Below are 27,389 nucleotides of genomic sequence, written 5' to 3'. Positions count from 1 at the left end.
CTGCAATTCCTACTCCCATCTCCACAAACCCCTGCAATTCCCACTCCCATCCCCACAAACCCCTGCAATTCCCACTCCCAGCTCCCCAAACCCCTGCAATTCCCACTCCCAGTCCCACAAACCCTGCAATTCCCAGTCCCATCTCCCCAAACCCCTGCAATTCCCACTCCCATCTCCCCAAACCCCTGCAATTCCCACTCCCATCTCCCCAAACCCTGCAATTCCCACTCCCATCCCCACAAACCCCTGCAATTCCCACTCCCAGCCCCACAAACTCTGCAATTCCCACTCCCAGCCCCCCAAACCCTGCAATTCCCAGCAGACAGGAGCTGCCCCACCTCTGCTCCCCCCTGCCAGCCCCAGGCCCCTCTGCTCTGCTTCCAGGCAGGATGGGGACGGTGGCTTGTGCTGACAATGACAACCCCCATAATTTAGCTTCACACCGGCACTAAAAATGGAGAAAAAATTCCTGTCCTGGGACACGTGTGGCACAGTTGCTGCTGAGGGCGGATTTATGGGCAGGAAAATCTGAACTCAAAGCCCCGGGGGCCGCAGCGGGCAGGGGAGGAGGGCAGGATGAGGCTGGTCCCGGCACAGGGCAGGAATTGCAGCCCTGCGCTCGGCTGGCTGAAGGCAGCACTCCCAGGTGCTGAATGTCACCTGTCCCAAGGAGCCCGAGCATCCTCCTGGCTGCCGCGACCTTTGTGGAGCCCTCCCGGCTCCCCGCCAGCTGCTGCGAGGGGAAAAACGTGTTTGCACACCTGGCTGGCTTTTAAATAGGTCTAATTCCGATTTTAAATAGGTTTAATTAAGATTTAAAAACAGGTTTAATTCTGGTTTTAAACAGGTCTAATTCAGATTTTAAATAGGTTTAATTCTGATTTTATACAGGTTTAATTCCAATTTTAAACTGGTTTCATTCCGATTTTAAACAGGTTTCATTCCGATTTAAAACAGGTTTAATTCCGGTTTTAAACAGGTTTAATTCAGATTTTTAACAGGTTTAATTCCGATTTTAAAACAGGTTTAATTCCGATTTTAAACAGGTTTAATTCCGATTTAAAACCAGGTTTAATTCCGATTTAAAACAGGTTTAATTCCAATTTTAAATGGGTTTAATTCCGATTTTAAACAGGACGAATTCTGATTTGAAAACAGGTTTAATTCCGATTTTAAATAGGTCTAATTCCGATTTTAAACAGGTTGAATTCTGATTTAAAAACAGGTCTAATTCCAATTTTAAACAGGTTTAATTCCCCCGGCGGGGCTGGAGCTGCCCAGGCACCACAGCTCGGCCCACAGGGAGATGCTGCAGCCCCGTGCTGGTTCTGTGGGTGGGGATGTGGGGTCACGGGAGAGGAGCAGCAGCAGGAGGAGGCCAGGGACACTTTAGGGGTCACAAAGCCTCCAGAGGGGTCCCGTGGTGCTGGCTGCCCTCCCAGGAGGGGCTGGTCCGTAAATCCATAAATCCATAAATCCATAAATCCACTCTGGGGCATGGTGGGATCCCCATCCCCTGGGAGGGTGGCTGGGGTGATGTGGGACAGGGCTGGATCCAGCCCCAAACCACCCCAGAGGTGCTGATGTCCCAAACTGGGTGTGAGGGGAGCCAGAGCACCCCGAGCCACCCAAGTCTGACTCCTCATTGAACTGGGCCCAAAACACAGAGCAGATTTCCAGGACCTGCTTCTTTTGGAGGCCCTCCTGCGAGGTCCATCGGGATAAAAAAGCAGAACCCTGAGGGAGCAGGTTAATGAATATGGAAACCTTCTTTTCGGGTGGTGCACGCTCATAAATGAATCCACTTTATGGAGCCATAGCAGGGAGGAAATGACTACTCCGAGCCTGATTTATCTGCTCAAATGCTTTGTAGTACTTCAGATTAATAAAAATATTTAATAAAGAATCAAGTTGGTTTATGCAAAGAGAATCACATCCCCTGTATTTTTATTACTGAAAAATTGGAAGCGGGAAGGAATAATGATATAAGCTACTGTATAAATGACAAAAATACCCATTCTAGTTATATGCATTGCTGTACAATCTTTTTCTATCCTATAAACATAATATATTCTTATGCCTATTCCAACTGATTCAGTAGTCATATGCTGCATTGTGCAGTTTAATACCATCCCGTCCTCAACAGCTCTGGCAAGTGATTAAATAAGAAATAAATTTTGCTGTCATTGCATTTAAAATCAAATCAAGGATCATTTGTTACCCCAAACGAACCAGTTATCCTGCTCTGCTCGTGAGGAGGCTGCTGTTTGCTGAGGCATTTAGAAATGTATATATAGTAAACTCTTTGCATAATGGCTTGTACTGTAATATGATCTTTATGAGCCTCCCGCTCCGGAGACGCTCGGCAGCGCCAATAAACAGCACATTGCTTTTTTAATTTAAACTTAGAGGTATGAGACACTCCATATTCTCCTCTGAGCCCCCTGCCTGTGCCACGGGGCTGGGGACAAAGCCCTGTGTCCCCCTGGGTGGCACCTCAGGGACACAGCCAGGCATGGCAGCTCCTCCCCAGCCCCTCCAGCAGGGAAAGCTCAGCCCCCAAACACCCAGGGAATGCACACAGAGGGGAGGGACAAACTGTCCCCCTCACCAGGAACATTAAATTTAATGTCACCGCCTCGTTAACGGCCCCTCACGTTGTAATGTGGAATATAAACTTACAAATTAATTGTGATACCTCCGAAAGCTCCTTCAATGCTGCCAGAATGAAACCTGGCTGGTGACCATCCCTTCAAAGTGAAATTCTTCGTTCTTCTTAGAAGATTGTGTCTGACCAAGCTCCTTTTGTTGGCTCATTGTTTTGATTCCTCTCCTCCCCAGGAATTGCCATTTTTTTTGGCTCCCTCCACATCCTCACTGGGATTTACCTGAGAGGAGTTGCTCTTTCCTCTGGGATTTCACCCACATGTGAGCCTACACCTGCCTCGTGCTCCAGATGTGAGCAGAAGCCCCTTTTTCCTGAGGAAAAAAAAAAAAAAAACCAACAAAAAATTTTCATTAAAAAATGACCATTGTAAGAAAAAGGTTCCCCAGGGTGCCCTGTGGGGGTTTGGGCATCACCAGTGGCTCCCAGCCCCTCACCACCAGCCACAGACCCACCACGGACCCCTCCAAACCCACCGGGTGAATTATTTGCTGCAAATTATCTGCTCAGCTTTAATGATCAAGTTTTGGCACCCATTAGTTAAACCGGTTAATTTTATTACGGAGAAAACAACAAATCACGCGGCTGACAATAATGAGGATGAACAGGCATTTAATTATCCTCGTTCTAGACAGAACAATTATTAATTTTAAACTGCAAAAACTCATTTGGAAAGTTTGGAGTCTGGAGGATTCTGGTGGGGAGAGGGGATGTTGCTGCGGGAGGTCTGCGGTCATTAACGCCAGGAAATCAATCCCTGCCCCAGCCTCTTCCTCCCCCTTGGAAAGGGCAGGAGCAAAACCAAGAAACTCCTGTCTTTGGGGTTCCTAAAAGAGATTTGGAGTGGCTCGTGCAGCCACTGCTGGATCTGGAAGGGTTTGGGGGACACAGGGAGGGGGATCCTCCTGGATTTTGGACAGATCCCTCCCCTCAGATCCCTCCTCGAGGCACCCTGGAGGCTCAAGGAGAAGCAAAACCACCCAATAATAAAAGTTGGGGGGGTGAACCTGACGATCTGAAGGACCTCCTCCTTTATCCCCAGTGGTCAGTGGCACAGATAACATTTTTCAAAGTGTAATTGCAGTCAATTGTGCTTTCCCCCCAGTGCCCGTCAGCCCAGCTGGGGTGATAAATGTTGGCTTTTAAGCAAGAATGGATTGATTATTAATAGCTTAGATACCAGTTACAGGAACTGCAATAAAGCCAGATTTTAATTTCCCTCTCTATTAAGGGATCTCATGTTTCATTCAACGTAGAGGGAAAATAGGGGGTTTTGCAAAGATATTAGATTTACTGCCACTATAAAAGATCATTGATGCGCCCAGCTCCGGGCTGTATTTGACTGATTTTTCAACAAAAGGCAGCTCAGTGGGTCACTGAGCCCCCTGTGCCCAGCCCTGGCATGTGGGAGCAGAGGATTTCATGGAATCCTGGAATTGGTTTGGCACTCAGAGCCCACCCAGTGCCACCCCTGCCATGGCAGGGACACCTCCCACTGTCCCAGGCTGCTCCAAGCCCTGTCCAGCCTGGCCCTGGGCAGCCACAGCTTCTCTGGGCAATATTTCCACATCTGCAAAATTCCTGATCTCCCTCCTGTGCACTCCTGCTCCCCATTAAACCCAAAAATCCCAGCAGAAAAAATCACTTAATTGGGGCAGGGATGTTTTGGCTGTGATTTGTGTCTAAGTCAGGAGCAAAAGCATAAAAGCTGCCTTGACTGAAGAACAGAGTTGTGCATTTTAATCTCTTATAACTTACTTTTATGATGTAATTCTGAATTATGTTATTGCATTTGTATTTAGAGAGCACACCAGATGGTGCATGCAGTAACACTTTAAATTAGGGTTTCCCAAATACACATTAAATTTAGATTTAATAAGACAGTTATCACATGGGAATTAAATACCAATTGATTATTTAGAAGGTGCCACAGCTCAGCAGAGTGTGCAGCTCCCTGCACTGCAGCTGGCACAGGGGAGGGCCTGGGGGAGCACCCAGGGCTGCTGCCAGGCCCCCCTGGCTCTTTGTCACCTCCGTGGTGACACCTGGCAGTGGAGGGTGGCACGAAGGGAGGGACATTTCTGTCCCCCCCAGCCAGGCCAGTGCTGGTGTGCTGAGATCCCAGTGCCACCCAAATGGCAGCCAGGCTGGTGCCAGGCCAGCATCCCCACCAGGAGTGGGGATCCAGCCCAGTTTCCGTGTGGGAAGTGATCACAGCTCAGTCACTGCCAGCTCTGTGAAAACATTTAAGATCCTTTGCTGCCACTGATTTATTTTTTTTATCATTATTATTATTTTTATTATTATTATTCCGAGCCACAATGTGCTGCTCATAGACTGCGGGTAATTTACTTTTCTAATCAAATTGATTTCCATTCAAATGAATTCTCTTGTCCATCTCCATTCCAGTAATGTTATTTTAAGCGTGAGCCCTGTCTTGGTACAAATGTCTAATCAAATGGGGAGATGCAGAGGGCAGCCTGGTGTGTCCTGGTGAATCACTCACAAGTGAAATTAGAGATGCTTTTAGGTGCAATAATTTATGTATTGTAACTTCTGTCAGTGAGATTACATTGCCCTCCTGGATTTATCTGCCTTGGTTTGTGCCTTGGCATTTCTGCCCTTTTTTCCCCCCATTTTTGCTCTGTCCCCGAATTTGGCTGATCCAACCCCTCTCCCAGAGCCCCAGAGGGATGAGGGTTGTTCCCATGAGACCCACACCCACCCTGAGGGATTTGGGTACCCAAACACCAACCCTGCCTCCCCCCAGCCCCGGCAGCCAAAATTCGAGTTCCTGCCTCACTGAGCAGCCCCTCACTCCTGCCCATTGTCACCGCGCCACTGCTGTCACCACCCCGTCCCTCCAACCCCTCCCTGCCACCCTTTCACACGCAATTATCATCCCTGTCATAATTACCCTTAATCTGCCCTCCGTGACCCCCGGAGCTCTCCCTGCATCCCGGGGTGATGGATGCGCTGCCGGAGCGCGGCGGGGACGATGCCCTCCCTTCTCCTCACCCTCTATTTGTATTTTGTGTCCTGCACGATCCATCCGAGCCGTCCCCGGCGCTGGGTGGCTCCGGAGCCGGTTCTGGAAGGGTCGGTGCAGGAGATGCTCACCGACAGGAGCAGCCCGGGTGGGGCTGTGATTGATGGCCCGGCAGCAATCTCCCGCTGCCCTCACACGGAGGGGGCAGGAGGGGGAGCGGCGGCACCCCCAGAGCCCCCGGGCTCACACCTCGGGGCAGCAGCCCTGGGGATGAGGGGAAAGAGGGGGATGAGGGGGATGAGGGGGATGGAGCCTGCCCTGTGCCAGGCTCCGCTCTGGGGCCCTTTGCGGCTGCAGGGGCAGGGACCAAAAACTCCTGCAGGGGCCAGGGGCAGCCACCAACCCCTGAAATGGGCAGCCCCTGCATTGGCCAGCTCCTGAAATGGCCAGAACCGCCTGAAATAGCCAACCCCTGAAATAGCCAACCCCTGCAATGGCCAGCTCCTGAGATAGCCAGAACCACCTGCAATGATCAGTGCCGTCTGCAATGGCCAATGTCTGCAATGGCCAACCCCTGAAATAACCAACTCCTGAAATAACCAACCCCTGCAATGCCAACCCCTGAGATAGCCAGAACCACCTGCAATGGCCAACCCCTGCAATGGCCAGAACCACCTGCAATGGCCAACCCCTGAAATAGCCAACCCCTGAAATGGCCAATCCCTGCAATAGCCAACTCCTAAGATACCAGAACCACCTGAAATAGCCAGCTCCTGCATTGGCCAGCCCCTGAGATAGCCAGGACCACCTGCAATGGCCAATGTCTGCAATGGCCAACTCCTGAAATAACCAACTCCTGAAATAACCAACTCCTGAAATGGCCAGAACCACCTGCAAGGGCCAACACCTGTAATGGCCAACTCCTGAAATACCCAATCCCTGAAATTGGCAGCTCCTGAAATGGGCAGTGGCAATGACCAACCCCTACAATGGCCAGCCCCTGCAATGGCCAATACCTGAAATAACCAACTCCTGAAATGAGCAGAGCCACCTGCAATGGTCAACAGCTTCAACAGTCAACTGCTGAAATGACCACCTGCTAAACTGACCACCTCCTGAAATGACCAAAGCCACCTGCAATGGTCAACACCTGAAATGACCACCTCCTGAAATGACCACCTCCAGAACTGGCCAAAGCCACCTGCAAGGACCAACACCTTCAGCAACGGCCAATAACTTCTGCAATGGCCAATGCCAGCTGAAATGACCACACCTGCAATGGCCAATATATGAAATGGCCACACCTGCAATGGCCAGCACCTCCTGCAATGGCCACCCCTGCAATGCCCAGACCCTTCTGTCCCTGGCTGTGAGCCCTGATCCCAGTGTCCCTCCAGTTTTGTCCCTGGAGGCCCCCAGTGGGGACCATCTGCACCCGTGTGGGTGTAAATGAAGAGCCAGACTCAAAGAGTTCCAGCAGGTGCAGTGCTCCAACATCTCTCCATCTGCAGCAGATCCCAAGGAAATTAAGACATGGGTTTTTTTTTCCTGAGAAAACACCAATAACCAGATATTTTTAATGCCCTGGGAGGAGCGCACCCATGGGTGCCCCATCACCCACCTCCCTCTCATTTTGGCACTGCCAAAACCACGACCCCACCCCAGGCAGGGGGGAAAACTCCTATTTTATAACAATACCAATGAAATTAATGGCATGAATGCAGAGAAAGCCCCCTTTCCACCCCCCAGGCTTGCTCTCCTGGCGCTGCTGCCGCAATCCCAGGGCGCAGCCAACCCCCCCCCGTGCATTTTCCCTCAGCACATTTCTACAGCAACGTCGTTTACTTGGTTAAATAACTCATTTATCTTTTTATACTCTCTGCAGATCATAATACACCCACTCTGACAATACCACACACCAAAGCCCTAATTTTAGCGCTGGTGTTTAGAAGTAATCAGTTTGAAATATTGGAGCGGGCGTACGATGGGCTTGGGGTTGGTTGGTTTTTCTTTTTTTTTTTTCCCCCCCCTGAAATACTGACGCTTGCAAGAAAGCTGCTCATAAGGAAAATTCTGATTATAACAACTCATTTAGAATAAATCAGTTTGAAATGGTTTATATAACGCGGCGGAATGCGCCGCACGCCAAGGCATCCAAGTTTCTGTGTTTTTCCTTCTCAGTGAGATGAGATTAAATGAAAACCCAAATGCAAGTGGTTTTCGGGCACTTCTATTTTGCTAAGCTGAGGAAATGCAGCTTCTCAGCAATTTTATGGCCAATTGGGTTGGGGGAAAAAAAAAAAAAAAGGGCAAAAATTAGAGGGAGGAGAATTACCAGTCTCAGAAAGGAGAATTACCAACAGCCCCAGACTTACGGGACCCTGCTGCAGCTCAGCCTCTCTGAAACCTTTGAAACCTTTGAAACCTTTGAAACCTTTGAAACCTTTCCCCCTCCTCATCCTAAGGACAGCAACAGCCCCAGGACAGCCCCAAGCAGGGCACAGCCAGGGGTCCTGGGAGGCTGCTTGGAGCTCCTGGGGCTCCATCTGCCCTGGAGCAGGGGAGGCAGCGCTGCTGCATCCCTGGAGCATCCCTGGAGTATCCCCAGAGTATCCCTGGAGCATCCCTGGAACATCCAAGGAACATCCCCCAGAGTATCCCTCTGAGCATCCCCACAGTATCCCCAGAGTATCCCCTGGAGCATCCCCTGAGCATCCTCTGAGCATCCCCAGAGTATCCCCTGAGCATCTCCAGAGCATCCCCAGAGTATTCCCAGAGTATCCCTGGAGTATCCCGGAGCATCCCCTGAGCATCCCTGGAGCATCCCTGGAGTATTCCCTTGAGCATCCCCAGAGCATCCCCTGGAGCAACCTCTGAGCATCCCTGGAGAATCTCAAGAGCATCCCCTGAGTAATCCCCAGAGCATCCCTGGAGCATCCTCTGAACATCCCCTGAGCATCCCCTGGAGTATCCCCAGAGTATCCCCTGAGCATCCTCTGAGAATCCCTGCAGTATCCCTGGAGTATCCCCCGAGTATCCCCGGAGTATCCCCAGAGCACCCTGAGCACCCTCTGTGCCCGTGTCCCGGGGGTGGCAGCGCCTCCTGCCCGGGCTGGGGCTGTCCCTGGGGGAGCAGAGCAGGGCACAGGGGGATTCCAGCTGCTGCTGCACCCTCCAGTCCCGGCCCCACTCCCTGGAAAAGCCCCGGATTAATTTGGGAGCGCTGCAAAATCAGTTTTAAATAATAATGATAATAATAACAACAAATTTTAGTTTTTTAAGTGGAGGGAGGGAAGGTGTGATGTGTCCAGGTAAAAAAGCCAAAAGATGCCCCAACCACATCAGGTGAGGCTCAGGGCAGGGCAGGGAACTCCAAAATCCCAAAATTTGGGCAAAACCCTTCACCTGGCCAAACCTGGGGGTTGTTTCATACCTTGAAGTGGAGCCTGGGCCATCAGAGCCCCCCCAGCATCCATCACCACCCCCTGCTTAGCACTGCCCACCACCCAGGGAGACAAAACACAGCAGAGGAAACCTTTTAATTGTAATTTACTTTATTATTTTGTAAATGTGAATTTTACAAAGCGTTTTACAATTAATGATCACATTGGGTTGGTTTTTTTTGTTTTTCTTTTTTTTTTTTTTTAATGGATTTTTTTTCATCATATGAAAACAGCTATGAGCACAGTTCCAGCTCGGGGCAGGGGGGGTCTTCATGTTTTCTCTCTCTTTTTTTTTTTTTAGTTACTGATATATCATGTCAGCCATGGCTACAAAATAACAGTCTGAACTATACAGAGTAAGAGCACATAAATACTAGTGAATAATGCACGGTAAAAAATAAAATAAAATAAAATAAAAAAAAAAAAAGAAGCTAGCATCGTTCGTGGCTGAGACAGTTGAGGAACATAATTCAGTGGTACTGTGAGATTTCCTTACAGCACAGAAAGTATTTTTAACAGTCATGAATTACAGTACTACTTAATACCCTATGAAGACGCTTTAAAAACAACCTTGTACTTTAAGTCCTTTTTTTTCCCCAAACATTCTGTCCAAAGGATTAATGTTCTATTTGAATCAAGTGCCATCCAAATGTTCAAGTCAAAAATATTTATACATTTATACTCAGTTGTTTTTTATTATTTATTAATTATTTTATTTACTTTTCTTTTCTTTATTCTTGTCTGCTAAAAATAGTATTGCAAGTTTTGGCTTTTTTCTTTATTTTATTATAACCTTGACATAAAAATCACGATTTTTTTTTTCTCTTTTTTTTTTTGTAAATTTTTTGTGTGTGTGCAAAACGCTTTTAAACAGTGGAAGAAACTCGAGGAGGAGTGGAGGGGTTTCCAATGTGAGCGTGTCCAGCAGGGCTGGGAGAGCAGAACACTTGGAGCAGCAGTTGAATCCCGGGATGGCTGCGGGGACACCTGGGGACACTCCGGGCTCATCCCGGCTCCTTCCCCAGCGCAGAGAGCGATTCCAGGGAGCCAGGGAGCAGAGCCCCGGGACAGACCCGGGACAGGACTGGGACAGCCCCGGGACAGCCCCGGGACAGCCCCGGGACAGACCTGGGACAGACCCGGGACAGACCTGGGACAGGACTGGGACAGCCTTGGGGACAGACCCGGGACAGACCTGGGACAGACCTGGGACAGACCCGGGACAGACCTGGGACAGGACTGGGACAGCCTTGGGGACAGACCCGGGACAGACCTGGGACAGATCTGGGGACAGACCTGGGACAGACCTGGGACAGATCTGGGACAGACCTGGGGACAGAGCTGGGACAGATCTGGGGACAGCCCTGGGACAGACCGGGGACAGATCTGGGGACAGAGCTGGGGACAGCCCCGAGGACAGATCTGGGACAGACCTGGGACAGACGTGGGGACAGCCCCGAGGACAGATCTGGGACAGACCTGGGACAGACGTGGGGACAGTCCTGGGGACAGACCTGGGACAGACCTGGGGACAGAGCTGGGACAGATCTGGGGACAGCCCTGGGACAGACCTGGGACAGTCCTGGGGACAGACCTGGGACAGGACTGGGGACAGTCCTGGGACAGCCTTGGGGACAGACCCAGGGAGAGACGTGGGGACAGACTTGGGGACAACCTTGGGGACAGTCCTGGGGACAACCTTGGGGACAGTCCTGGGGACAGTTCTGAGCAGAGCCCCGGGACAACCCTGGGGACAGCCCCAGGGACAGTCCTGGGGACAGCCCGGGGGATAGACCTGGGACAGTCCTGGGGACAGTTCTGGGAGACAGTCGAGGGGACAGACCTGGGGACAATTCTGGGAGACAGTCCTGGGAACAGCTCTAGGGACAGCTCTGAGCAGAGCCCCGGGGACATCCCCAGGGACAGCTTTGAGGACATTCCTGGGGACAGCTCTGAGCAGAGCCGAGGGGCAGCCCTAAGAGACATCTCCGGGACAGCCTGGGGACAGCCTGGGGACAGCCCTAGGACATCTCCGGGACAGCCCTGGGGACAGCCTGGGGACACCGCAGGGTCTCCGCTGCCCAGCCCTGGGGCAGTTCCAGCCGGGGCTCGGAGCCGCCGTTCCCGGCCCCATCCCGGAGCACCCCCGGCCCCAGGATGCCCCGGAGCCGCTCCAGCTCCTGCCCTCGCCGCCGGGAAGGGTCGGGAATGTCACCGTGCCACCGGCCCGTGCCACACCGCGGGGGCAGAGGGTCATGCAGCCCCTCGGCCGGGCGAAGCGGTGATTAATTAGCGCTAACGAGGAGGAGAGGAGCTGGTCCTAGCTACGGCAGCTGCGGGGAACTCGGGTGCTTTGTTTTACACTCTGCGCTCGTTAAAGGTGCTTGGTATAACTTTAGATATAGAATATACAGGTAATATTGCTAATAGTCAAGCATAAGAATAAAGGTGCAGACATACCATAAATACTGATGCTCTGATTTTACACTGTCAGACCTAGATGAATGCAGTTTCCTATTCACATTATAAAGCAGCCCCAAAATTCTAGAATTTAAAATAGTGTCGTAAACAAAGAGGAGGAAGGAGTAGGTTATGATCTGATCTTCTTAATCTGTTTTCCTTGGAAAAAAAATGATCAAAAAATTCTAAGGCACTCAGGAAAGCCGCATACAATCGATGGACTGCTCTGTTCTCACCTTACATTCAGTTTTAAGGGGTTATTTTTTTTGCTTTTTTTTTGTTGTTTTTTTCTCGGAAGAATACAATCATTACCATATAACATTTTCAAACATATCATTAATCCTCCACACACAGGAAACATTAGTGCAAAATGCTTGCCCTCATCTACCAGATAAGGAAAAACCCAACGCCCTTCACATTTTAGAAGTTTGCCTTCCTAATAATAATAATAATAATTAATAAAACAAACCCAAATCAGGAAAAAAAAAAAAAAAGGAAATGAAAGAAAAAAAAAAAAAAGAAAGAAAAAACCCCAAAATATACAGGAAGTTGTGCTAGGTATAAAAATATATATTTTCACTGTGCAACTTGACTCTCTGCAGACTCTCTGTCCTAAGCCATTCAAGTACTTTGCTGCTGCCCCCCCGGTGGCCCCCCCGGCTGTCTGGGAACAGGTTTGGTCCAGAATTAATCCCTCCAGCCAAGTGCAGCCCCTGGCCAGGGGGCTCAGCCTGCTCCCCACCCCCTGCAAGTGCCAAAAAGGAGGAGGAGGAGGAGGAATCCTCTGCAATATCTCTTCTCTCTATATTTATATTTATATATATGCACACAGACACACACACAAGGGACGACTTTTGATCTCCGCTCCCAGCTTGCCTCAAAGTTTTGGCAAACCCAAAGATTTGGGGATCAGGAGGGTCCTCAGGCAAAGCTGAGCCCCACCAAGCTGGCTGAGCTGCCCTCCAGCAGCTGTCCCCAGGGCCAAGGAGGTGCTCCGTGTCCCCAGGGATGGGGACAAAGCCCCCCGAGCTCAGCCCGTGGTCCCCGGGCTTCTTTAGTGATGTGGGTAAAGTGCAAATAGAGCCGTGCCCATTCCCACTTCTCCAAAGCATCCCACACCTCTGCACCTGCACCAGCCCCCAAAATCTGCTCTGGGGCGTCACAGTCCCCCCAAAAAAAGCTGTGCCAAAACCCAGAGTGGGGCAGGACCCCCCTCATCACTGATTTGTTGTGTCAGGAGCAGTGGCACAGGCTGGGCAGCCTCGTTATTTACGACGCAAAAAAACTGCTTCAAGTATCAAAGAAAACAAAACAAATGGCCAAAAGTTGGGTTATCCTCTCCCCACTCCCCCTTTCCCAATGGAAATACAAAGAAGGAAGAAAACCCTGAGCAAAGCGCTGTCTGGATTAGGGAATCAAAGCAGGAAAGAAAAGAGGAGCACAGCCACAGCAGCCAAAAAGTGACTTTGTGCACCTTGTTCCTAGTCCCAAACGTGTTAGAGAACAAGCTGCAAGTGTCATTAAAGCAGGTCGTTAAGTCACAGTAAAAATAACCATCATTAAAAAAAGGAAAGGAAAAAAAGGAAAAAGCCAAACTTGGCTTTCATGTTCCTGTCCCCATCCCCTGGGGACCCCCAGCCTGGCCCCAGCCCTCGGGGGAAGCTGCAGTGTCCCCTCAGAGCTCTGAGGGACAGACTTTGGGGTTTGGAAAGGTGAGGGACAGAGCAGGTACCTGCTGCCCATCAGGCTCCAGGGACACCCACAAGTGCCATCCCGAGGCCACCAAAGCCACCACAGCCTGGGGACATCAGCCTGCAACAACAAAAATAAAGACACATAACTCCACATTGGGTTTTCCCCAGAAGGGGCAGCGGGAGGGTGAGCAGGAGGCAAAGTGCTTCCTCCTCCCCAAAACCACTTCACAGAAGGGCTCAAAGCTCATTTTTAAAATTTCTGCATCCAATACACCCCAAATTATTAAAAAGTGAGAGCCTGGTTGGCCTGGGGAGGAGGGAGGGGCAGAGGGTGAGCTCTGCACACACTGAGCTCTGCCTCCGGTGCGGATGCTGCCAGGAGCCAACACCAGGAGCTCCTGACTCTGTGCCCTTTGGAGCAAGAACAACGTGCTCTCCATGCTCAGATTCCTCCCTCAATCCCTAAATGAGGGGGGCTCCTCCCCTCCCAGTGGGTGCCCCAGGAGCTGCACGCCCCGGGGTGCAGAGGGGTGACAGAGCCCGGCCCCCCACGAGTGGGGAGGTGAAGGTGCAGACACGGAGAAGCAAAGGAAAAGGGATGGCTGGGAGGGAGGGAGGAAGGGAGAGAAAAACCAAACCCAAACCCAGCCATACTGGGCAAAAACCAGACCACAAGCACAACGGCAGCCAGGCTCTCCACCTGCATCCCACGCAGTCCTCCCGAATTCCTGCAGAGCCATCCCTGCAGGATCCTCCCCGGGACAACAGCACCCACTCAACAGCCAGGGCTCCCCCCTGCCTCCAGGGGGGTCTGGCCACGGTCACTGCCACGATTTCCCCCAGCCCATCCCACTTGGCTCGAGCCCTTCCCGAGACAAACGCGGCCAGTCACAGCACCTGCACCCGAACACGCCTCGCTTTCCTGTTCAGTGACAAAACTCTCCTTAGAGGACAAGGTTAACGATGGCTTTACTTCTGAGCTGAGTGATGGATGGGGTGATGACGGGGTGGTGGTGGGTGGGGGGGGTGGCTAGCTTTTCTCCTCCCCTTCTTAAAACAAACAAAAAACAAAAAAACCCAAAAAAAAACCAAAAAAAAAAGGAAAGGAAAGGAAAAAAAAAAAAAAGAAAAAGCTACAATCTTATAGACTAACCTCAGGAATATCAAAAAAGGAGCCCAATATTTTTTTAAGTAGGTCGCCACAGACCTAGTCGTTTACAGTATAACGAATGCGATTATTTCCTTCATAAATTTTAAATACAAGCAGAATAAAAATCACATTTTTTTCAGGCAACAGTAGCAGTTCAGTAGGTAAGTGGCTTGATCACATTTTTTCGTTTTGTATTAGTAACGCATGCAAGCAGCTTTAGTATTACAGATCCCTTATAGGTCATGAAATGTTTGCTCTCCCTCTATAAAGTCCCTCCATAAGTACCATCCTGCCTCCTGACGGGGGTCTCGGGCCGGCTGGAGGAGCCCGAGCCTTGCTCGAAGGGCTGCGGAGTGCTTTGGGTTTCCGAGGCCGCGGCGTCTGGGGCGGCCGCCTCCTGGATGACGGAGCCGGCGCCCTCGGCGTCCTCGCCCTGCTCGAAGGGCTGGCCGGAGGCGTTGCTGAGCTCCACGTTCACCGTGCTAGTTCTCAAGGCCACGATAGTCCCCGCCTCGCTCCTCCTCTCTGCATAGATGCGCTGCTCGAAGGCCTGAGCGGCGTTGGGCTGGAAGTCTTGCTCCAGGGGGACAGTGTTTGTGGAGGAGCCCATGACGCTGCGGTACATCTCCATGCCCTCGGGCAGCATGGATTTGATCTTGGGCAGCCAGCGCTTGCGCACGCGCCGCGCGTTGGTGCACATGTCGGCCGCGATCACGTTCATCTCGCTCTCCTTAAAGCTCGGGGCAAAATTCTGGCAGTACACTGCAAAGACAGGGAGACACGGAGCTCAGCCTTCGGGGGGAGAGGCACGAAGGTGAGCCCGGACTCTTGGGAGTGGAGCTTCACCCACTGAGCTCCTCAGCTGGAGACGACAGGGAGGGGTGAGAGCAGAAGGTGTGAACACCCCGTGTGGCAGAGAAAGGGGGATGAAAAAGAGCCCCTCGCTCCTTGGGGAGCCCCACAGCCACAGCCACGGCACGTGGGGATGGCCAAAGCAGAGGTGGGCACAGAGAAGATCCCACAAACGCCCCAGCAGCAGCTCCGAAGATCCCACAAACGCCTCAGCAGCAGCTCCATTAGTGGCTCCTAAACCCGCGGCGCTGCAGGAAATGTCAGAGCTGAGGGCTTGCCCAAGGGATTGTCCTCTGCCTGTCCCTCTCCTCAGGCCAGCCCTGCGTGGCCCAGCAGCCTGACTGCCCCAGCCTGCCTCTGCTGGCACGTCCCTGGGAGGCAGCAGCAGTGGAGCTGCAGGAGCCCTGCAATCCCCCGAGCACCTGATGGTACAGAGCAGCATCCAAGGCACTGCCATGGTGAGTAACTGTGAGCTAAACCTCGTGCACAGGGACAAATCCAGGCAGCAGGAACCCACCCCACACCCTGGCACACAGCAGCAGTGCCCTTCCAGCCCACTCAGGAAGGACCATGGCTGGAAAGTCCAGAGTTGGGGCTCTCCAGGATAAAACTGCTAACAGGGAGTGACTCCACCATGTTCAACCACACTGCTGAACATCTGCCCTCTTGTCCCTCTTCCCAGACACCACAGATCCACCAGGGCAGCTGGAAGGCCCCTGGACTTTACAATTAGGGAGGGGAAAGATTTCTCTTCCAAATCTTAAAAACTAAATGAAAAAACCTGCTGAAGAGTTTTGTTCTTCAGCACAGGAATATTTACACATAGATTTACTCCCAGAATTCAGCCAGGGTGAGAGAGCACAGTGATTTCCACTGCACATGAAGCCCATGGCAAACAGATTTTTCCACACCCCTCAAGGTTTCCTCCAGCCTTCAGCTCCTCCCTCTCCAGCACCTCCAGTCCCAAAACACTCCAGGTATCCCCAGGTGACTGACGGGGAAGTGGCTGATGGAGAGCACATCCCACCCACAGCTTCTCTGGGCAACCAAAAAATGATGCAAACTAAAAAACAAATTGATTTTCCTACAATGTAATTGCACATTACCACACAAGAGAGTGCCCTCCCCTGCCCAGGGCTGGGCCATGCTGTACCCCAGCAGCAGAACACCCCTCTCCTTACATTTAACTGCATTAAGGACCCTGCTGTCCAAGGGCTTCCTGCTGGGATCGCTGGTGGAGGACCTGATTCCAGTTCCACAGCTGTTGGCAAGAGTGTTCCTGTGGGGAGGAAAAAGGAGAGCCTGGGAGAGGGGCCAGGGGACAGCCACTCCCTGCCCTCCTCCCTTCAGGTCCTGCTGGATCCATCAGCAGGATTTGGGAAAGGGAGATCTGGGAGAGGGGACCAAGGGACAGCCACTCCCTGCCCTCCTCCCTTCAGATCCTGCTGGATCCATCAGCAGGATTTGGGAAAGGGAGAGCCTGGGAGAGGGACCAGGGGACAGCCACTCCCTGCCCTCCTCCCTTCAGGTCCTGCTGGATCCATCACCAGGATTTTAAGGTGAGGGATGTGAAATGTGCATGGAAATGGAATAAAGTTCTCAAGCACCATTAAGGAAATGCCCAGAGCTGAGTGCAGAGGAAGAAGCACTCGTGACACAGGGTTAAAGCCCTGGGAGGTGAAGGGAGCAGGGAAGGAATCCCCTGGCAGAGCAGGAGGAGCAGTGAGCCCTGGGAGGTGAAGGGAGCAGGGAAGGAATCCCCTGGCAGAGCAGGAGGAGCAGTGGGACGGGACCTACCGGTCGAAGAAGGTGGCCAGGAGACGTCTGAGCAGGACCTTGTGTTTGACACCAGCACATAAATGGCAATTCATCAGCTGCCCCCGGGTGATGTAAACACCTGAGCCTGCAAGGGTGGAGAGGGACAACCCAAAATGAGCCCTGACACAGCCCCAGAGCCACCCCTGAGCCACCCACAGCTCCTCCTCGCTGGTGGGAACCTCTTCTGCACCTGCTGCAACAAGGACAGAGGGATTTCTGCAAAATCCTGACAAATCCCTGGGGCCTTGGCAAGTCCCAGGCAATAACAGCTCCTAATTTTATCTGTACAGACAGGAAGTCTATGGGAATCAAATGAAAGGATTCTTATTTTCTCACCAATGCACACGGTGCAAGGCTTACACTGTGATTTGATATGTACAGATCAGATTATTTATTCTTTCTGAAGCTAGAAAACCCCAACCCATTTGGCCTTTTCTTTTTTTTTTTTTTTTTTCCAGTGCAGGACTGTAGAACACAGAGCTGGAAATGAAAGAAAAAACCCATCTAGCACAAAAAGAGGTACTTGGTTACAGATCTAACTGCTTCCAAAACCCCAGCCCATCACCTCTTGATACCTCTGGTGAGCAGGGAATTTTCCTTCTAATGCACAGGAACTGCTGCCTTTGAACCTGCTGCCTTTAAGGATGTTTTCTGGAAGAAAAAGGAACCCTGTGCAAAGCAGCTGGACACGTCCAGAGGTCTGGCAGTACTTTACAGCAGGTTTTATATCAAACCTTTTTACTCTGCTCACAGACCAAGCTGCTCCTGCCTCAGCACTGCTTCCAGGGAGGGGTTATCCCATTTTTCAAGCATTCTCTTACATGAGAGGGTTTTGGTATTTGCTGTTAATTAAGATTAAATAATGGGTCATAGCTGGATCCAGAACACACTCTGTTCTGAAGATATAAAAACATCTGCTGGAGAAGCAATATCTCCTGGATTTCCAGGGAAGGTGATTGTCCCTGAACTTCTGGATGGAGCTGGAGCTCAGGGCAGCCCCTGGGCCTGACCCTCTGCACCTCCCTGGCACCCAGGGCACCCATCCTGCCCCAGGATCCAGCATCCCTCTGGATCTCTGAGCCATGCCACGTCTCACCAGGAATTCTCCTTGTATTCTTTTCCATCTAATGAGGGGTTTTTTTCTGTTTTTTTTTTGGTTTTTTGAGTAACAGCTACAGTCCTTCCCTCAGATGTGCCGTGGTGACTGCAAGCCTTGTTAAAGACCCTTTTTCAGAGAGGGCTGCTCAAGTTTGCTGAATCAATTGTAGCATGAAAAACCAGAAACAAAAGGAAAACACTCCCACTTGGAGAGCTGAGGAAAACTTTCACAGCAGGATCAAGCCTCCCCTCCAGGTCTGAGACAGGAATTAGGGGAGTTTATTTTGTATTTTAAGAGATAAGGCATCAGAGCAAACACCAGCCACCACTGAGGGGAACTTCACTTTAATAAATGAGAAATAACCAGGCAGCCACTATCGGTTAGTGATATTAATCTACTTTTTTTCCAGATTGAAAAATGTAAATCAAGCAGAGTTGCCTCAAACCAATTTGCAGCTCTCACTGTGAAAATAACCTGCACCACTTGATGGTTTTAAGAAGTCTCACATTAAATGGAAATGGGTACAAAATGAATATTCCAGATCCAAAATAAATTCTTGTGGTTGTACGCTGTGCTTTGCCTCCCATCAAAGCCCCGTCCTCCATCAGCTGCAAACCTTTGTGGGCATCCCCTGAAATCCTGGCTCCTTCTCCAGAATGAAAATGAAATCATGCTACTCACCAAGAGAGAAATGACTGCAAGGGAAGAAGAACTGATTTGGATGGACTGTGCTGCCACATGTCCTTTTTGGACCAATTAAAATTAAAGGGATTAATTAAACCTCCCCACCTGGGGGCACGTCTGGGATGTCCTGCCCAGCCATCCCCACACAGCCACATCCAAGGGAAAAACCCACAGCCAGGCCACTGCAAAGTAAAGCTGGGGGAAGCTTCTAAAAGCAGAATATGATTATTTCCACTGGAATTCGACCTGGTCACTCCAGTTGAACACTTTCTGTGCAGTGCTGGGTGTGCCTGGGCACAGCCACCTGATTCCACTCCTTCAGCTCTAAACAGAACCATCTTCCACCTCACACTGGCCAGAAATCTTTTCTAGAGAAGGAGTAAATTCTCTCAGTATTGCAAACTCCCCCCAAAATGAAAGCAAAGACAGAAGAAAGGACCAAACCCAATTCCTTCTTCTCCTCTTGCTGCAGCATTTGACCACTCAGTAAATTTATAAAGAAACTTTTACAGGTTTTTCAAAGCTTGTTCACTGACACAAATTTTATCTCCCCTGCTTTGTTGATCTTATACTGTGGTAATTTTTGAGGGGGGTTGGTTGAATTTTTAGATCTATGATTCTAAATGAAAACACACTCACTGCAGCCACACCGAGCAGGAAGAACACAAGCTGCAGAATTCAATTAAAATGCTAAATTAATTCAATTGAATAAATCCCGTTAATGACACATTTTTCTGTCAGCAAATTAAAGGAAACTCAGAACTTTTCAAAAGACGAGTGGTGACGAATAATCCAGAAAGACACAGCAAGGGCACACGAGATGCACGACTGCAGCAAGACGGAGAGCACAACTCCAGAAGGAAAACAGCAGCAATCCAAAGGTATTCCAAGGAAAAGCTACCTGCAACGAGCTCGAGCTTTTCCCCAGGGTCTCCCTCGGAGTAGAGCTTTGGGTGGCAGCGGTACCCGATCTGGCTGATGAGGCTGGCAGGGAGAGCCACCAGGTCCCGTCGGATCAGGACACAGGAGCGGTTCTCCAGCGGGATCTGCTCTGCCTTCTCTTGGGCAACTTCAAAATGAAAAGGGAAAACTGTTAGAAGAACTTGTCACAACGCTGGCAGAAGGTCAGGCTTTGACTTCTTCATGCAGAAGTTGGAAATATTCCCCCCTCCAGATGTCCACCCACAGGGCAGGTGCCACCTGAAGGCTTGGAAAAATCCCCTGGTCTCCCCCTGCACGGCAGCCTCAGGTTCTGCAAAAGGGATTCTCAGAACCTCATTATGCTTTAACTTCTCCTGAGTTAATAATTTGTGAAAATGGACAGCTCTGCACAGCTGGCATTGCTCTGCAAGCGCAGCACACGGAGCTGCTGCCCCACAACCCCAGGAGGGAGGCAGGAACTTCACCAGGGCTTCTAAACAGGCAGTGAATTGCCCCAGTTTGATGAACACCTGCAGCAGTTCCATCGTTACTTCTCTTGATGGTTTTTCCTGCTGAAGGAACAATCCAGACCCTGCAGACACCTCTGCTCTGAGCAAGGTCACCAGAGCCTCTCCTGAGATGCACCCCCAGCCCACCTTCTGCTCCTCTGCCTTCTGCAGGCCAACTTTTCCTCTCAGTAACAAAAGAAGCCCCCATCAACAAGGCAAAAAATGTTATTAGGATGTAGCTTGAAAACCAAAATACCAGATTTTCCCAACCTGCTCTGATGCACCATCTCCAGAGCCCACCAGTGCCCAGGAGCAAGCAGTAACATGGAAAAGCTGGAATTACTGGGCTGTCCTGCCAGCACCTCCAAATCTGGGCATTGTGGGCACACAGAGGATGGGTTTCTAAAACACATTTACAGCCCAAGACCACCAGACTGCTTAAAATGACAATTTCTGACAGCAACGAGGGCTGACCATGCACATCAACTTCAGGACACGGTGGGAACAGCTCCAGGGCTGAACTGCAGCCCAGCTCTGCCATGACCCACCTTTTTTCCCCCAAAACTGTTTGATAACGTGGCAAGTGCCACACACAAACCCAAACCCAGCTCCGTGCTCGAATATCTGTGAACACAGAGAAGCAGAACCCCAGCAAGGAGCGTTTCTGAGGTAAAACCCAGTCCCCTGCTCCAGAGATGCCTTTTCCTGTGATTATCCCCGCGTTCTGGGGGCCACTTTTCCTCCCTGCAGATAAAATAACAAGTTTTGCAGACTTGTTGCTCAGTAACCGAGGGCGATGGCTCGGGGACAAAGGGAGCAGTGTTCTAAGTAGGACATGCCCGTGGTGCTGGGCTGTGGCATCCTATGGCAGGCTCCGGGGGCATCCCCACCCTCAGGGCTCCCTGAGGAGCGCCAGGAGGGATTCTGGAATGGCAGGAGGGTGGCAGTGCTCAGGGAGACAGGACCCAACAGCAGCAGGACAACTCACAGGGTGGTTTTGAACTCTTTGTGCCATCACAGCCCCGTCATCAGCGGGATATCTGTGCCCCTGACATTCCCAGCTGCAATATTCCCAGTATTCCCAAGCCAAGATCCCGTTGGAGATGGGGGTCAGCTCCCACTGAGGGAGAATCTCAAAGACCAGCTCTATTTTGAGGCTTTTAAAGAGTGATAAGCAGACCATATCCAATTAAATGCTTGTATTTGCAGCTTAAATAAACCAGAAGTGAAGGGACAGTGGGTGTGGGGGAACCAGCCCTGCTCTGCTGTCCTTCCCTGGCAAGGCAGGGCCACCAGGGCAGCTCCAGGGGAGGAAGGGACACCTCAGTCATCTCCTAGAGGTAAAATTTTACTCAGAGATAAAATTAAATATATACCCCCTAGGAGCTGTATATGTGACCTACACAACCCCACCCCAGCACAGGGCTCTGCCCAGGTTATCAAACTGAATTTTTAATATTTCATTTTTACTTTAACCAATGGCTCAGGTCAAAAGCACCCACAATATCTAACAGCACCATACTTCATAAACAAAACTAAAATTCAGCTAAAAAAGACCAAGTACAACTCAACCCACTGCTGCATTTTGGTTACATCTGTCCTGCTGGCTCACTGTCTAAAAATCTCTTATTAAACACGGCCATGAATCATTTTGGGGGCTTTATTTCCATTCAAGCATTAGCACAAAATAATAACACCAAACAAAAAGAGGTTTGGGGCTTTCAGTGGCACCTCAATTGAGCAGATAGCAATCAGTTATGTAAAGGAGCAGGACACAAGAGCCACTTTGGTGCCATGTTTCCACAGAAAGCCACTCTGTTTGGCCTTTCTGCTCCGGAGAACAGGAGAGTATTTGCTTCTAATTAATTTGTATCTTCAGAGGGCAGCGGCTCCTTCCCTTTGAATGAAAGGGCAAACAATGGGAAGTATTGTTAAATACAGTTTTGGTCCTGAACAAGAAAGGAGCTCCCAGCCAGCAGAGAGGGGCAGGAAATCATTGCAGAGGAAGCCACGAGAGCTGCCAGCCAAACACTGGAATATTTTATTTCTTTGGATATATGCTTTTATCCCAGACTTAGCTGGATGCTGCAGCTGCAACAGGTGGTGCAGAATGGGAAATATCCATTTTTCTGGAATTTTTTGGCTGAAGAAACAGCCTCAAACTGCTCCATGGCTCCAGGCTCTGCATGATGCTGGGGCTCGTGTCCTCCTTATCCCTAAAACACATTCCAGAGATCCCTCACAGCACCTTAGTGCTGAGCCCATGATGGTTGGGTGACATTGGGATTTCTGCGTGTCCCACCTGAATTTGCTGGGTTTGGGCTGCTCAGGGCAGTGCCTGGCAATTGCTGGGCACACAGCTGGCCCCAGCACCCACTTATCTCCTCAATTCCTGACAGCCCAAACAGCAGGGCTTCAAAATGAGCCATGAACCCCCAGTTCCCACCAGTGTGGGTTCTCCAAACTGCACATAAACACCAAGGTGCTCCTGTGGGTAAGGAACAACTGGTTATGGCTTAGGAATGGGATTTGGAGATACAGAAAGATCAGAGTGATGGAGCTTCACCCAAAAATTGATGTTTACAGAGTCCCAGGGTGTAACCACACACCTCAAGCCCTGAAGAAAAGGCTGGAGAGCCCAGCTCCACCTGCTCCACCATGGATGCAAACATGTGGATGATCCTCCCCTGTTCCCTACACGGCCAGAAGTCTCTTTTCAAACAGCAATATTTTAACTTTTCTCTCCCATCAGCCTATTTCCCATTGGCAGTGGGACCACCTCAAAAATATCTTCCCTCCACAGCCTCAGCATCCCCAGCATCTGCTGCAGATGTAAACCTGTAGCAGAGGACACACGCAAGCACCACGGGATAGATCCATCACAGAGTCCCAACGGGGAGAGTTTACATTTCCCAAATAGTACATTTATACCAACGTGCTGAGGCGTAGCCCTTTGATTTGTGACCTATTTATACAGGGAGGTAATCTGGAATTAGTATAGGAAAAATATTACTGGTTTATAAATACCCCTATCTTGCCTTCGCCTCAGATCTCAGCCAGGAGTGAAACATCTGCCAGCCTAAAATTAAACATCTGTGGTTCAGAGGGAGGAAAATGGGGCTGGAAGTTTAATGCCAAAAAAGGCCAGAGGCTGAGTGCCCCCGGGCTGGGGCTCAGCTCCCCCCTGCTCAGCTCCGACCGTGCCAGGGTCAGGATGGGCAGTGCCACCACAGAGCCACTCAGCCTGGAAAAGCCCTCCAAGACCACCAAGTCCAAGCTGTGACCAGTCCCCAAAGACACACAGCCAGGCTTTCAGCACTTTGAATTTTGCAGAGGGATTCAAACACCTGCAAAGTGCTCTGGTAGATAACCGGCGCAGCGCTCGACCGCTTCATTTCCTAAAAATCCACGAGCTCTTTGCTGCTGAGCATCCTCCCCGTGCCCAGGCTGGCCCCCGGGGAGCAGGGGGAGCTGGCAGGATCGGGTGGCTGTCCCTGCAGTCCCTGCCAGCTGCTCCATCCCGCTGCAATTCCCGGCGTCGCTGCCGTGATTTACGTCGCTGCGGCGCGGCGCGCCCGGCTCCGCTCGGGATGCTGCACGGGCTGCATCATTTGGGATTCTGGGTTGTTCCTTGCCCTCTTTCCTTACTGTCAGGAATCAGAGGCCAGGAGAGAGAACTATTCTCTCAGCTAATTACCACAACTATTCTATAATGGCTATTTTAGATGAATTTTTAATGAAGTGTGCTCTTGTCAGTTCAGGATTTCATAACTTTCAAGTCCAGCCTTTACATTCCAGCCATTTGCTGCATAAAGATTTTCCCTTTTCCCTGCAAACCGGTGCAGCAGGAGCAGGGGAGGAGGACGGACCCTTGCACAACTTCGCTGGTGCCTGTCAAAATTAAATTAACTGCATCTGCTCAGCAGAGAGCTGACTGACAAGAACGTGGCTCAGTGCAGAAAAGCGCCGAGCATCTGCAAGTCCTGCTGAAACCCACTTCAGCTCAGGCCCACGACGCTGTAATTAACGGGGATAAAAATACTTTGCTTTTGTTTAATATTTTCTGGAGTTGTGCGTTCCTCAGATCAGATGCTGGAAACCTCATTAAGTCTTGCTGGTGTCCTCGAGGCCCACATGTTCTCCACAACCAGACCTAGTTATGGAGTGAGGAGCCATTTTACCGCAGTGCTCCCAGCCCGGCACGGCACGGCCACCAAACGTGGCCAGAGCCTGGGGGGAAACTGAGGCAGCTTTTCCTACACCCCTCTGCCAGCTTCACCCTGCCAACAGCTAAGCCTGACCCTCGTGTGTTTAATCCTCATCCTGCTGGTCCTTCTGCAGGTCCAATGCCTGGTCCCTCACTGCAGGCGGCACCAGCCTCTTCTCCCAGGTTTCCTCCAAGAGCAAACAGCCTCAAGTTGTGCCAGAGAAGGTTCAGGTTGGACATCAGGAGGAATTTCTTCAAGGAAAAGGGGTAAAGGCACGGGAAGGGGCTGCCCAGGGAGGTTTTGGAGTGCTCACCCCTGGAGGTGCCCAAGGAATGACTGGATGTGGCACTCAGTGCTCTTGGTAGTGTTGGTCAAAGTTTGATCTTGGAGGACTTTTCCAACCTTAATGATTTGGAGATGTGGATCTGATCCAGCTTTGGAAATTCTGAATGGCTCTGGCTACAAAAAGGGGTGAAGAAAACAAATTAAAAACCACCAGCCTTGGGGCAATAAGAGGGTTGGTGACCCCTCCAAAGGTGGTGGGTGATGCTGAAGGCAGGTGACGAGCTCAGCCACCAGTGTCCCACCACACCCTCACCAGCACCAAGACTCCAGATGGGGAACAAAAAAGCCTAGAAAAGAAGGAAAAAAAAATCCAGCAACCCTCTCTGAAATTCAGAGCTTCGTCTGCTCCGCTCCTCTTTGGCTTTGTTTTTGTTTTCACAAACAGGGCTCTTGGAAACCTTGGCAATCCCTGTTTTAGAGGGCTCCCCCTCCCCCAGGGCTTTGTGAGGCTGTCGGGATCTCCATGCCAGGAGCAGGATTAGCTGCCTTCTCTCTTCCATCTCACAGTTTCATTATTCTGCACCTTTTGAGAGGGTACAGTTTATCCCGAGTAATTAAAACACAGTTAGCTCTACAAGTCCAAACCATAAAGGAACAGCTTAGGTTTTACTTTTTGTAATCTCTTTTTTGCATGCCCTCTTTTCCAGGAAGACTGATACCTATAGCTGCCTTATTTCCAACAGGAAACTCCCTTGAAAGGTGAGGTGGGGGAGAGGAATTTCAGCAGAAATGTGGGATATTTAGAGCCTTTCAACCTGCCTCTTCCCTGCATGGCCTCAGCATCACCACCTGGTTCTCCCAACAGAAAACAAGCAGGAAAATTTGGCTGTGGGATGCCCAACTCTGGCACAAGGGCTGCAGCATCTCCAGCGACACCTGAGCAAGCTGCTCAGATTTTCACTTTTCCAGCTGGGATGATTCCTGCCCGACATGGATTAGGGACAGCCTCAGAGCTGCCGCCTGCACCGTCCCCAGGCTGGTCCTGTCCTTGCCTTCTGAATTGGTTTTGTTCTGTTCCTGCAGGAACTGGCCCCGTGACAGGGATGGAAAACACACTCCAAGGGCATGATCCCACTGCTCTGAGGAATAACTGAAGGCAAACCCACATTACTCACCACAGGCTCTACAGCAGGGAAAAGCAAAATAAACTCAAAACAAGTGGGCAAGAGCACAATTCCTGTTCAGTCTGGCTCCAACAGCAGCCATGGAGGAGACCCTGACCTTGTCCCACCCTGATCCCACTCCTCTCCTGCCCCATCCCAACCACTGGGACCTGAAGCAGGACAGGGAGAGTATTTAGGCTTTTGAGGCTCATTTCCCACAACTGCTTGTCCACTTCTCCTAACAAATATTTCTAATATTAAAATAGCAAATTTGCTGTTTTCCCCCTTTTTCATATGCCTTAGTGAAAAAACACCTTGGAAAATCCTGCTTATCTGCTTGCTGTCTGGCAGGAGAACGTGCCAAGAGGATGCTGAGCTCCTGGGATGGGATGGGATGGGATGGGATGGGATGGGATGGGATGGGATGGGATGGGATGGGATGGGATGGGATGGGATGGGCTGTGACAGGACAGTGTGTGGCAGTGAGCCCACTCTCAGTGCTAAGGAAGCCTACCTGTTTTATATAACAAAAATTGTCCTATTTGCCAAACCTCGTTCCTTGGTGAAGACTAAAATCAAATGGCTTTGAGGAAAGCTCATCAATGAACCAGAGTTCAAATATTTGCAACATTAATGCAGCAATTCCAGGAGCCAGAGCAGGGAAGCAGCTCCAGGCCAGGGGATGCTGCGTGCAGCCAGAGCCAGTGGGAAGATGTCCCTCCCTGGGGAGCTCCTGGGGATCAAAGCTGCTGCCACAAACACCTGCAGCTCCCACGAGGAGGCCACTGCGAGGCTGAGCTTCCATGTGGGACACTGCCAGCTCCATCTGTGCGGGGTGCTGGGAGCTGTTCCAGGGGATGCTCACAGGACAGCACCCAGCGGGCATCTCCCCCTGGAACTGAGCCCCTGGAGCTGCACCCCACCCGTCCTGGCTCCTCAGGAGGGTCTGAGCCCTGCAAGGTGCCAGGGGAAGGGGCTGTGTGCCCAAGAAAGGGGAGGGAAAGGACCTCTCGTGTCCCTGTGCCCACCCTGGGGCTGAGCAGCAGCTCCCAGCCAAGCACCACCAAAGTGAAGCTGCCTCCTCTGTCTGAGACCCATCGAGGGATTCACATTCATCCAGTAATCCCAAATTCTAGAAGGGCAGCAGAGGGATTTTTAGTTCTGGGCACTGTGTTTTTAATGGGGAAATAAAAGAACATCAAGCCCCAAAAATGCTTTTTCCCTTTCTGACAGTGATGTATGGGACCAGGCTGGCAAAGGAGAGAGGGGCACTTCAGGCAGTGGGGAGAAAAGTCCATCTTTCCTTCCTGTTGCAGGTACTCCTAGTTAACTTCAACAGAAATTATTTAGTCGACGTTCTCCCTTCCTCCAAATATCCCACGTTCATCACTTCTTTGGAAACTCTTATTCTAAAAGGCCAGGACAGAAGACAGCTCCCAGAACAACCAC

At 50.8% G+C, this 27,389-nt stretch overlaps 1 protein-coding gene and 1 long non-coding RNA gene across 14 annotated transcripts in view; both read right to left on the bottom strand.

Annotated features, from left to right (window-relative positions):
- Positions 1 to 296: 296 nt before the first annotated feature.
- On the bottom strand, positions 297 to 6,776 carry LOC135283081 (uncharacterized). 2 transcript variants are annotated; one of them, XR_010348978.1, is made up of 3 exons: positions 6,671 to 6,776; positions 2,683 to 2,979; positions 297 to 733 (listed from the first exon to the last, which is right to left on the bottom strand). It is a non-coding gene; the product is annotated as an uncharacterized LOC135283081 (long non-coding RNA). The 2 variants fall into 2 exon arrangements; XR_010348979.1 differs by having other exon boundaries at positions 2,699 to 2,979.
- Positions 6,777 to 9,190: 2,414 nt separating this feature from the next.
- Positions 9,191 to 27,389, bottom strand: part of NACC2 (NACC family member 2) — a 55,448-nt gene continuing 37,249 nt past the window's right edge. For 6 of the 12 annotated variants that reach the window (XM_064393267.1, XM_064393272.1, XM_064393271.1 and 3 more), the window contains exons 3-6: positions 19,756 to 19,923; positions 17,051 to 17,156; positions 16,435 to 16,532; positions 9,191 to 15,163 (exon numbers count right to left, since the gene is read on the bottom strand). In XM_064393267.1, coding sequence (XP_064249337.1) covers positions 14,664 to 15,163; positions 16,435 to 16,532; positions 17,051 to 17,156; positions 19,756 to 19,923 — 872 coding nt within the window. In that variant the 3' untranslated portion in view covers positions 9,191 to 14,663. The remainder of the gene's footprint in view (positions 15,164 to 16,434; positions 16,533 to 17,050; positions 17,157 to 19,755; positions 19,924 to 27,389) is intronic. The other 6 variants (XR_010348941.1, XR_010348936.1, XR_010348937.1 and 3 more) reach the window with 6 other exon arrangements.

This window comes from Passer domesticus, chromosome 18 (genome assembly GCF_036417665.1).
Source record: "Passer domesticus isolate bPasDom1 chromosome 18, bPasDom1.hap1, whole genome shotgun sequence".
Taxonomy (NCBI): Eukaryota; Metazoa; Chordata; class Aves; order Passeriformes; family Passeridae; genus Passer; species Passer domesticus.
This window is presented reverse-complemented; position numbering and strand designations above follow the sequence as displayed.